The sequence below is a fragment of the Mustela nivalis genome (assembly GCF_964662115.1).
Source record: "Mustela nivalis genome assembly, chromosome: 8".
In the NCBI taxonomy this organism is placed as follows: Eukaryota; Metazoa; Chordata; class Mammalia; order Carnivora; family Mustelidae; genus Mustela; species Mustela nivalis.
In genome coordinates this window covers 13121539-13134039 of record NC_139027.1, presented here as the reverse complement: position 1 = coordinate 13134039, position 12501 = coordinate 13121539, and the positions used below count along the sequence as shown (strand labels likewise).

General features: G+C 41.1%; 1 protein-coding gene across 1 annotated transcript; it reads left to right on the top strand.

The window, feature by feature from the left end:
- The first annotated feature begins 729 nt into the window (after nucleotides 1–729).
- On the top strand, nucleotides 730–5597 carry RDH14 (retinol dehydrogenase 14). The gene is made up of 2 exons (XM_082744170.1): nucleotides 730–1232; nucleotides 4528–5597. Exons 1-2 carry the CDS (start codon nucleotides 840–842, stop codon nucleotides 5143–5145), a joined length of 1011 nt encoding a protein of 336 aa, XP_082600296.1. The 5' UTR covers nucleotides 730–839; the 3' UTR covers nucleotides 5146–5597.
- Nucleotides 5598–12501: the final 6904 nt, after the last annotated feature.

Sequence of the window (12501 nt, the reverse complement as noted above, 5' to 3'; positions counted from 1 at the left end):
GTGTCTAGAGAAAGTCCAGGCTTCCCTACTGTATCTCTACCCGTATCAAATAAGACCACTGGCTGATGACCTTTCCATAGAGATCAATGCTGTCATGGTTTTCAGTTCTCAGACTGTGGTCCACAGACCAGCGGCGACCGAATCATCTGGGAACGTTCTAGAAATCCAAAGTCTCAGGTCCCATCTGGAACCTATTGAATCCTAAACTCTGGTACTGGGGTCCTTGGATTACCGTGTGTGTGTGTGGCGAGGAGGGTGGGGGGTGGGGAGGGTGTTGGGTTTTTACGAGCTCTGCAGGGGATTCTGATATTACGCCAACGTCTGAGAACCACTAGCCCATTCTGTTTCCAACTGGTTCACGCTGCTAAGCTCTTTGCCTAATTATAATAAAAAAGGAGCTCTTCCTCGGACTCCAGAGGGTAGGAACCCCTCATTCTCCTGAGGGTGAGAAAACGGCACTGAGGGGTAACAAGTCCCAGGGATCCTTATCGGAAAGCACACTAAGCAAGCCCTGATATGTGGAATTTGTAAATTCAAAATATTCATACGGCATTCCCACCGGGTCGACCGCCACCACTCCGAGGCCTGCGCTCACCCTCCACGTTCAGGCTGGGGGCCGGCTCCACCGAGTCACCGCAACTCAGGGCGCTGCACAGCCTACCCAATCCGGTGCCCTCGGAAGGAAAACTACAAATCCCAGCATGCCTCACGCTACCCCGTCAAGCGGCAACAGGCCCCGCCCCAGAGTTCCTGGCGTGCAGGTGGCAGCCTCAGCCCCCGGCGAGCGGCGATCCCGGAAGTCCCGCGCGGGGGCCGGTGGGCCTTTGGCCCCGGCGGCTATGGCCGTGGCTACTGTAGCTGCACTCCTGGCCGCCCTGGGTGGGGCCCTGTGGCTGGCGGCCCGACGGTTCGTGGGGCCCAGTGTCCAGCGCCTACACGGAGGCGGAAACTCGAGCCTCATGCACGGGAAGACCGTGCTGATCACGGGGGCGAACAGCGGCCTGGGCCGCGCCACGGCCGCCGAGCTGCTGCGCCTGGGGGCGAGGGTGATCATGGGCTGCCGCGACCGTGCGCGCGCCGAGGAGGCCGCGGGTCAGCTCCGCCGCGAGCTCCGCGAGGCCGGGGGCCCGGAGCCCGGCTCTGACGCCGGCGAGGCCGGGGAGCTCGTCGTCAAGGAGTTGGACCTCGCCTCGCTGCGCTCGGTGCGCGCCTTCTGTCAGGAGATGCTCCAGGTGTGGGTCTCCGAGAGCCCCTGCAGATCGAGGACGGGCGCGGGCCTCGGCGGATGCGCGAGGCGGGGCCGGAGGCTGGCGGGGTGGGTTAGGGGTGGTACCGCCCGGACTCCCGGGGGTGTGACCTTGGGAAAGACCGAGTCTAAGAGTGGAAACTGTCAAATGGGGTGAGAGGGTTTGGGAGTGCAGACTCGGGAAATTGGGCGGGGGGAACCTGTCAGGTCTTCAGATTTTTGTTTTCTGTGTCTGAAGTCAGTGCACCAAGCCATCTTTCAGAGCCCGAGAGCCAGGGACCTTGAAGCAATTTTTCCCCCTCCCTGCTGGGTAGGAAGTTTAGCTCTCTGCCACCAGTGCACTCAGTAGTACCAGCAGCTTAAACAGTCTCTGGCCTGATTTCTAGATAGATTGGACCTCGGAATCCCAGTAGCCATGTGCTCTACACGGGAAGAGAAATAAATATAATACTTAGTATTTATTGAAGGTTTCCTACATGCTGTTCTCAGAATTTCAGATACTTAAAAATTTTTTCTTTTAATGAAATTAAAGTGCCTTTGGCTATTATTGTCATCGAATCCTCAGTAACTCTGGTAGGCAAATTATCCCCATTTTACGATGTTAGGCAACAAAGGCATAGGTAGGCCAAATAATTGGCCCAGGATCTGTATCCAGAGCCCTTGCTTTTAACTTATGTACTTCTGCTGCCTGCCTGTGAGGTGTAGGAATCTTTGTTTAGATGATAAATATTCCACTGAAGTGGGTGTCCTTTGTTGAAATAGGTAGAACAGTTTCCCACAGAGGTGACTTGTAAAAGGGCATATAGAAGAATGAAATTTAAAATTGGGAAAGGTGCCAATATGAAGTGGAGCCTCTTGGGTTTACAGCAGAGGTTCCCAAACTTTCTAATGCTGACATGATGCCAGGAGGCCAAAGAAACTATCTGTTTATTAAGTAATTAAGTCCAAACAACCTAGTAAGTATTGATGTCCTAACAATTTAGTAGCTGTTTGAGAAAATAGTACACATAATTGAAAGAAAGATATTTCATTCTTCAGTAACCATAATTACTAATGGGAAATGTGCACCTGTCGTTCACTGTATAAACTTCGCAGACTTTGGAATCAGGTTGGAAATGTCCATCCCCATTTCTTGTTCTAAACTGATATTTAACATTGTACTTGCATTTTACTAAAAACTCAGGTTTACGAAGATGGGACACCATTGAAAGAAATTTAGCACAATTTAATGTTGATGGTGTGAACCATTTGCAGCTAGTAGTTTTTGAGTTGTTCAGCAAAGTTTTCCTGGAAAATTTAAAATCCATAGCACCCTGTGGAGATCCTTGTGAGGCTCTGGGAACTTGATGCACAGTCTGGGTACTGTTGCAGATCTAGAGAAATTTTCTGTTTGTTTGTTTATCTTAATGGCTAGTATTTCATTATCAGGTAAAACAGGTTAAGAAATAAGAATGCTAGTGTATAAAAGAGGCTGAAGCATTAAAAGTGGGTCTTATTATTCATTAAAAATGTAGATTGGTCTGGGTATGCTTCTCATTTCTGAGACTTAAGGCATTTTATTACTTTGGCCACTTGAGACAGAACCAATTAAAAGTTAAGGAGATAAACTTTACTAAGTTTCTTTCTGGCTCTAAAGCCCAATGACTATAACCAGATTTTTTTTTTTTTAATGGAAGTATAAATTTCCCACAGGTTGGTATTCATGGTATTTATGTCATTTATCTCCTAGAATTTAAAAAAAAAAAATAGTGAATGATAAAGTCTTAAAATAACACAAGGCCAGCAAAGAATGATGGCTCAGAAATGATTAATACAGGAAACTCTTCCAAAGGATTAGGGAAAAAAGAACACTCCTTTCTTTCCCCCATGGGTGAACTTTTGCCTTCTTTTTGAAGTTGACTGTTGGAAAAGCCAAAGGTGCTTAGACAGACAGAATGATAAATAGTTAATCCTCTGACAGGTAGGCTGTGATAACAGTTGTGAAATTTAACACATTTTTCTTTTTCCTTACACTTGGCAAAAGGGCCAGTGAAATTTGAAATTTGACCTCAAGTTAATTTAATCGTAGGTCATCATTGTGTCTTTACACCTGGAACATGTTGTACATTTCTTTTTCTCTGCCCATCAAAAGAGAAGAGAGGAGCCAAGAAAGGGCTAGGGAAAACCAACTTACGTGAATTAAGGAATGAAAAGACTTCCTTTTGAGGACAATCTAAATTTTAGCATTTTACCCTGGAGAGATGCAGGAGGGTATAGACAAAGTATAAGATTCTGACTATATAGATCCTCTAAGCTGGGGCCCTTCAGAGTTTAAAAAAGGTAGATGTTATATAGGGAGAAGAAAAAGAACTGAATCTTTTTTTTTTTTCTTTAATTTTATTTGTCAGAGAGAGAGAGAGCACAAGCAGGGGGAGCAGCAGACAGACGGAGAAGCAGGATCCCCTCTGAGCAAGGAGCCTGATGCGGGACTCGATCCCAGGACTCTGGGATCATGACCTGAGCTAAAGGCAGCCCCTTAACTGACTGAGCCACCCAGGTGTCCCAAAGAACTGAATTAAATTTATAGTAGAGGTTAAAGGTGTTTCTTGGTCCTAACTCCTTCCCAAATGTCCTTTGCTGTCACTGTAAGACTTAGTATTTATGTATGATTCATACTTGTTTCTGATATTTTTATATTACCTATTTAATATTTTTCTTAACATTTCTTTGATTTAGTCATGATGTTTTCCCTAGTTTTAATTTACATCCCTGGCCCTTTGTATTATATGTCCCGATTTTAAGGGAGCCACTTGGAGGTGCTCCATCCCCATTTGCCCTTAGAAAAGTACAGAATGAAAAAGTCCTAGTTTGCCCCTGGTGATGATAATAACAGCTCTGGGAATAAACAGTGCTGACCTGCCTTCTGCCATATTTCCACTTCTAGCTGACATCGACTCTCTAGCTTTCCCAATTAGAAAAGCAAAATAGCTTACTAATTCCAAAGGGGAGCATTGGTATCAGAAGATTTCATCTTCCAGTTTTTGTTTGCCACCCAAGAGCCCTGTGATACTGCACAGATCACCTAACATTGGGTGCTTAGTTTGCTTACAGAGTTGATGAGGGTAGATAAGAGGGCATGTGAAAAGCACAATGCCTGGTCCACATTAAACATACAAGTCTTTCCTACGCCCCCATTGTTGAAAACCCACAGAGGCACTTTATAGAATTTTAGTAGTGGCAGGAACTAAAATTTCATTTTAGGCCTGTGTTCATAATCGCCCCATTCTCTTTGACATTTAAAGGAAGAACCTAGACTGGACGTCTTAATCAACAACGCAGGAATCTTCCAGTGCCCTTATATGAAGACCGAAGATGGGTTTGAGATGCAGTTTGGCGTGAACCATCTGGGGCACTTTTTACTCACCAATCTTCTCCTTGGACTCCTCAAAAGTTCAGCTCCCAGCAGGATTGTGGTAGTTTCTTCCAAACTTTATAAATATGGAGACATCAACTTTGAAGACTTGAACAGTGAACAGAGCTATAATAAAAGCTTTTGTTACAGTCGGAGCAAACTGGCTAACATTCTTTTTACCAGAGAACTAGCCCGCCGCTTAGAAGGCACAAACGTGACTGTCAACGTGTTACACCCTGGTATTGTGCGGACTAATCTTGGCAGACACATCCACATTCCACTGTTGGTCAAACCACTTTTCAATTTGGTGTCATGGGCTTTTTTCAAAAGCCCAGTAGAAGGTGCCCAGACTTCAGTTTATTTAGCCTCTTCACCTGAAGTAGAAGGTGTGTCAGGAAAGTACTTTGGAGATTGTAAAGAGGAAGAACTATTGCCCAAAGCTATGGATGAGTCTGTGGCGAGAAAGCTCTGGGATATCAGTGAAGTAATGGTTGGCCTTTTAAAATAGGAACAAGGAGTGGAAGAGAGCTATTTATAAAACTGGCTGCCAGTTATATCTGTAATCAGAAATGGGGTGGCTTGACTACTTGCTACTTGAAAACTTTTGGTTTTACGCTAGTACTGCTAAGAGGTACATAATGGATATTTTGAAGTTACTAAAAAGTTATTTTTTGGAGAACACAAGATTTCAGAAAAGATGTCTTAAATATACAGTAAGCATAATGAGTAGTAAAATGAGCAGTATAATATACTTTAGAAATTATAATTGAGCAAGCATGGATTACGAATATTAAAGAATCCACTGACTTAAACACCTTGCGAACTTTTTCAAATACCTTTTGAGTTTCGTGGCCCAAGTGCTAAATATTTTTATTGCCGTGCCGGTTTTTGTGTGAAAATAACATGCCTGTTGTGTGCACAATTCTTACGTGGAATAAATTTAATAGTGCAAATCCTTAATTGTGTTTTTTGGGTTTTTTTTTTTTTTTTTTTTTTACTAGCTTCACTGAAATGAGTCCTTTATCATCTTACTAACCTCCACTGACCTTGGTATGCCCAGTGTCTTTCTTCCCGCATATCTTGCATGCTGCCTTAAGAAGTAAGATTTCTAAAACCCAAATCTGTGTCATGGTGTCATGTGCCTGTTTAAAAATATGCAGTGGCTTCCAATTGCCCGTACAGGGTTACTAGCTACAGAATGTGTTCTTCAAAAGAAGTCTCAAATGCAGAATCTGGGTGGGTAAAGCAGGTCATAACAATATTTCAGAGGTAGAGTCTCCCAACAAATAAGTTCCTTTTGCCAGTTCCTGGAAGGACTTTGCAGAATATGATAATTTATAAACCATTTCATTTAAGTTTAAATTCCTTAATATGAGACTGCCTATGAGCTGGCCATAGGCTTACCTTGTCCTCTTTGTGCAGTCGAATAGAACTTTAGTCAATGACAGAAATAATTGTGTCCACACTGTCCTATAAGGTACACTTTACACATTTATGGTTATGGAGTGCTTGAGATACAACAACTGAATTTCTAATCTTATGTTAATTTAAATTTAAATAGGCACATGTGCCTAGGGACTACTGTCTTAGGCAGCACATCTCTGTTTGCTTAATTGTATAACAACATCCTCAGTATAGACCATACTCACTTGTCTCTGGCCTTTTCTTATATTCTTTTAATTCCTGTAGGAAGAACCAGTCCTTTCTCTACTTTGTTTTAATTGATCATAGCCGCTTTGCTAATTATTTGTTCAAAAATCCAGTTGAATAATTAGAATTCTCCAAGGAAAGATTTTATTCTAGTCTTACTAGTTTTCCTTCCTCAAGTATCAAGTGTCATACCTGACACACAGTAAACATAGAATAATGATGTTTGAATGAATAACTAAGTAATGAATCAGTGGTGTGCACATACAAAAGGCCGAATAGGGATATTTTAGGTATCTGTTAAAGCATCAAAAATAATTAGTAATTCTTTGTCTTAACCATCTGTTATTGGAAAAAGGAGTTATTAAGGATAGACTGTACTACACTGAATTCAATGACCCTTTTGGTCAGGAGTAATCCTCGATTGGTTATTGTTTTTAAGACTTTCTATTATTTGGTTACCTGTATCAGTTCTTTCTGAGAATGGCAGGATCTTGGCAGATCACACAGAAGATCTGTTTGCCATTAGAGCATTGGGTTGGGAATATGAGAAACACTTAAATGTTTGTACTGTTACAGGTGTATCTTTGCAGGTGTAGTGGGTATATCTGTGTCATGTTCTTTGAAACATATTTTTAAAAAAGAATCCTACAAAGAGACTTGCTGAACTTAGAAATATGGGCAGGAAATACACCAGAATGCAACTTGGAAAAATGGAAGCTAATAAATCTGTCCTACACCTCGACTTCATTAAAAAGAATGCTTTTTTTTTTTTAATTTTTCCTTTCTTTTTCTTTTTTATTCAGTTAATACCATCTTTTCTGGCTGCATTTTGATACCCGATGCTTTTCAGGGGAGTTGGGTCTTTTTTAAGAGTCAAGCCTTTCAGAGTTCTTGTTTGTGGCACCATAATAAAATAGGATATATTAATTTATCATGATGGAAAACTAGAAACTCATCTGGAAACACCCAGTATTTAGGTAAACTGAGCCGCCATTTGGAAGATGTCCTTCTCACCCTGTGTTAGATGGAATCGAGGACTAATAGTTATAGCATGACTCGTTGGTTTGGGAGATGATTAAACCCTTCTGTTCTGCTGACTTTTGTTATATTGATATTTATCCTCAGCCTTAGCAATATATTCTTAGAAGGATGCAGCATGCCCGATAATGGACTCATCGAGCTGGAAACCCTTTTTCATGTTGGTTTCTGGCTTCATCTTTTGAAATGTTGACTTCTACTTCAAGCGACTTGTTCGGAAAAAAAGTGTGATTATAACTCTTCTGTCTCAACTCAGAGTAGCTGTTTCTTAATAGGAGGTTCCCAGTAGCATTTATCTGGGATAGGGATCTCAGGGTGTAAACACACCACCACTTCGGGTTTGATTAACAGCTCACCACTCAGTTTTCCCGACCACAGGACCACACGGGCAAGACACTTCACCACCCCACCCCCCACCCACCCCTCAGCTTCTGTTTTCTTGACTTTGTCATTGAGATAATCCTTTAAAGGATTGCTCAGTGAATGAATGAGTGGGATATATAAGGCATTTAGCAATGTAGCTGGCATACAATGGGCAGTCATCAGTTTCCCCTTCCCCAATTCACCTGATCATTACTGTTAATAGGAATTAGTAATAGTAATGCTTACAGGAGTACATATGATGGAAACAAGACTAAACCAAGGATCAGCAAACTTTTTATAAAAGGCCAGACTAAATATTTAACATTACTAGGCCATATACAATCTGTTACATGTTCTTTTTTCTTTCCTTTTTTTCTTTTACAATTCTTTAAAAATGTAAATCCATTCTTAGCTCATGCAGGCTATACCATTATACTGATGCAATAGCTTAATGGACTGGCTTTTTTTTTTTTCTTTTGCCTTTCAGACACTGTGCATGGTAGCAGTTCTTGCATGTACTGTAATTCTAGTTTATTTTTATTTTCTTTTTTTTTTTTTTAATACGGCTCCCGTTGTTTCTTTATATCATTTCTAATCTTGTATGACTGTTCGTTTGCAGACCCAGGAAGTCTAGAGTATGTATTTCTTAAATGTCTCTCCAGCTATCGATTCTGGTGTGAGGAAATCGTACTTATCCGCCTTCAACTCTCTCCCCTCACCAAACCTGCTGGGCCTGGCCCAAGATCTGAGAGAACCTCTATTTGAATATTTAATTGATTCCAAATGTGCTAAGGAACACTGAAGAGAGAACATGTTACTAATCACCCTTCAGGAGCTTGGCGCCCACAGACAGCTTCAGATGTTTCACGAAGCTTATCTGGACAATAGGGAGTTAAATTAGTTACAGGTTAACATGGAGGAAGGTAGTTAGGTGAAATGCTCCTTTTTATGCAGACGGTAAGGAAGAATTTTTGCGAAATTAGATGTTTAACCAAAGTACAGAGAAACACATTTAACTAACGATTGTCGAATCGATTTACTGTAATTCCATTCTTTTTGGAAAACATACTGACTGATGCCTGTAGCCTGTAAATGCTCTAAGCTGGCAGCTCCCCTCCAACACACCCCTGGCACTGTTGTCCCCACCTGCTGTATCATATAATGAGGAAGAGAGCTGTGTAGCTTTCAGTTCTCCATTTAACATATATTTATTGAATGTCTGTTATGTGCCAGACATTATTCCAGGCTTTGGGGACACAGGAGGCAGCAAGTAAAACACCAATGTGTGTGTTAGTTGTGCTTGTTATTAATCATAACAGAAGTTATTCATCATAAAACAAACCAATGCAAAACGAGAAAGAGTTTCTATGAAAAGTAAGCTGAGTGCTTTCTAAAAACTAAATGAAGGCAAATCACTAGAAACAATATCGAATAAAATTTCGTAACAACCATCAAATACTAAAAATAGATACTATAAAAATCTAAAAGCACTTTCTGGGGCGCCTGGGTGGCTCAGTTGGTTGGACGACTGCCTTCGGCTCAGGTCATGATCCTGGAGTCCCGGGATCGAGTCCCGCATCGGGCTCCCAGCTCCATGGGGAGTCTGCTTCTCCCTCTGACCTTCTCCTCGCTCATGTTCTCTCTCACTGTCTCTCTCTCAAATAAATAAATAAAATCTTTAAAATAAATAAATAAAATAAAAGCACTTTCTTTAGTGCTTTGCAAGTGACTTTAAACTTTGACTCCAGTTTAAAGACACAAAAGTTGGAAGTCATGGACTATATTGTTTAAGTGAGTAAAATGCAAGAAGATGGAATTCCAAGTGAACTCATACTCAGACAAACAACAAAGGAAAGCCCTTAGTCTTGTATCAGAAGATAGGCAAATGAATGAATGTGCCGTATGTTTCAAGTTCAGATAATAAATCTCAGGTGCATTTGTTTCATCTTTATGATTTCCTTCTTTAATCAACTTGTTCATGTTACCAGCCAATTCCAAATAAGAGGCTAGTGCTATATAAAATAGAGCTATCACGGACATCAGGGAAGTTTCAATTTGGAGGAATTGGTAATAAACGTGTTCTGCATAAGAAGTCATATTTTCCCAAAGACTCCTCATCTACATTTGAGATATACTTATTATTTGTGCCCCCAATATACTTGATTCTTAGATTTATTTCATCCTGATGGGTTTTTACAGCCTAGGATTTATTTTCATCTTCAACCCCGTGTTTGTTTCTCTGCTTCATTTAAAGCTCCTACTAATTGTGTTAAATAGGTAAGTTCCTAAATATTTAAGTGATTTTTTTCAGTATGTCATTTTACCTTTAGAAGTTGCCATGTAACAAATGATGTATGATAGCCTGTTCTGTCCTAAGATGCAAGCTTTAGATCTGTTCAAAAAATAGCAAAAAAGAAGACACTAACTTCGGCTATAGATTCTGACTTAAAAAAAAAAAAAAATACTTGTACCTTTTTTTATTCTTTAGAGGACATATATCCCCTAGTCTAGGTAGTTATCCAGTTATCCAGTTAGGTAGGATTAAAAACCTAATCCTAATGGTACCTTTTAAATCCTAATGGTACCTTTTCTACTATGAGAGCAGTGAGCTGAATGAGTAAATAGGAGTATAAGTTGTAAATATATTCAGAAGATCTTTATCTGTACAGACCTACACACAGTGTTAGGCATTTTAGGACTATCTTGAAGTTGTGCACATGGTTTGAGGAAATGCTGAGCACAGAGAAATACATAATCATTATTAGTTTGTGAAAAAAGCAAAGCGAGTTTCTGCCACCAACCCATGAAAGCACAGGAAATGGCTTCATGTAGTAGGTGTTGGAGTCTAAGCATTCTGTTGACAGAAGCGGGCTCTACCCAGGGGTTTTGTGTTCATGTAATCAAAGACTTCAGAGCTGCAGCCTCACAAGCTCAAGTACACCCACCTCAGAGTTTATCTTTAGCTCATCTGGAAGAGTTTATTTTAAACATTGAACATTGTTTGCTGCTGTTGAAATGAAAGTGAGAGAGTTACAAGCTTTCTTCCACTGCCATCTGGCAGATTTACTGATGGATCGGGGGCTTTAATCCATGTAGCCCCGTGTGTGGGAGCTATTGTCTTTGTGTTGATCATGCAGCTGGCTTGGCTGAACTTTAAAAAGCTCACACAAAGCTATCAAGAGCCATCCTATAGATAAATGAAGTTGGGGGTGTTGCAAAAGTCAGCGGAGATTTTTGCAGGAGGGTGGAGAAGGCTGGGATGTATACTTTTCATTCTTCTCTGAACACACATTTTAAAATCTGTAGTTCTCTTTGTGACCCGGAAAAGAGGAAGATACCCATATTGGAATATTTTGAAAGAAATAATTGAAGCTACAAAAAAGTGACAATAGCTAAATTAGAAAAGTATGCAGCAGAGTAGAATGGAAAGGAACAGTAGACTGGGGGGGGGGTCTATATCTCATTAGAGCAAATGTGGGATTGCAAGAAGTCAGAGGAGTGTACTTTAATTTTCAGTGGGGACTTTCCTGTTTTTTGTTTTGTTTTACACCATGTGTCATATGGGACCTTCAAAGATATACACATCATGTACCTAATCCTTAGTTGTAACCTTTCTGGGCATGGAATGATGTAGGATCTCACTCAGTACATTACACTGAGTATAATGACTCACTCTAGTGCCTAATTCTTATCATAGCCACAAATGCTTACATATGCATTAAAAGATTGCATGTGAGCGACAGGCTATGTGCAAAACAGGATACCTTCAATACACCTTGTATTAAGTTTATAGGAACACAGGAAGACACATAGAACCAGAAATATCTTGGGCATATTTGACTGACATTCAGTTTTCTCTCCTAAAAATGAACACAAAAAATGACATGATACACATTCTGCATGAAAACCAGTCTCCGACACATAGGTGTCCTAGTGCAAGATTTTGAAGTGAGAATGTAAAGGAGGCCTCCTTCCTACTGTTTTTGGCTATTTTCTGGTAGTCCTGGAAATAGAGTTGCTTCTTTTTATTCATTTTTGCTCTTCTTGTTTTGTTTTGTGTTTTGAGCCAATTGAGGTAGACCCTGTAGTTCTGTGTCCACTCGCTTCTCCCTGGGTCTTGGGAGGGGGTGGCAGTGGCAGCAGCATCCCTGTTCTGGTTTCCTGATCCCAGAATCAGAGAGATGTCTCATAACTAAGTATTTCTGTCGCACCTTCCAGGTTCCCACCTTCCTGAGCATGGCAGAAGGAGCAGCTTCTTCTTATAGGTCAGCTCTGTACAATTTCAGGACTCATTCCTCTTACTGTAACCTAACCCACTCTTTCAGCTCTTCCCATGATTTTATAGGCACCTACTTTCCTACTTTCTATCCCTTTCTCCTTAAAATATCTGAGAGGATTCTGTTTCCTCTTTAAAAACAACAGCAACAAAGCAGATTAACAGGGTGACTGACCAGAGAGAAGAAACACAAAGTTCTGAATAAAAACCACCTTACCAATGAGCAAGCAATGGCATAGACAGTAGACAGAAAACACAAAGAAATTTGGGTGTGCCAGCTTGAAAGGGAGAGGGCTGATGAAGGAGAGGCAGCCATCATGGCATTTCTTTGGGGAAATCACTAACATGCAATGCTTGGGCCCAAGCTTAGCAGCTTCACATACTTGAACTTATCAGAATGTCAGCTGACCATGTGAAACAACCAAAGGAACTGGGAATCTACAAACGGAATTTGGATAGCACAGAGTATCCCAGTGAAGGATACTATGGGGAACCAAATCATAGCCAGATATATGATTCGTTATTATAGGGTCAGAA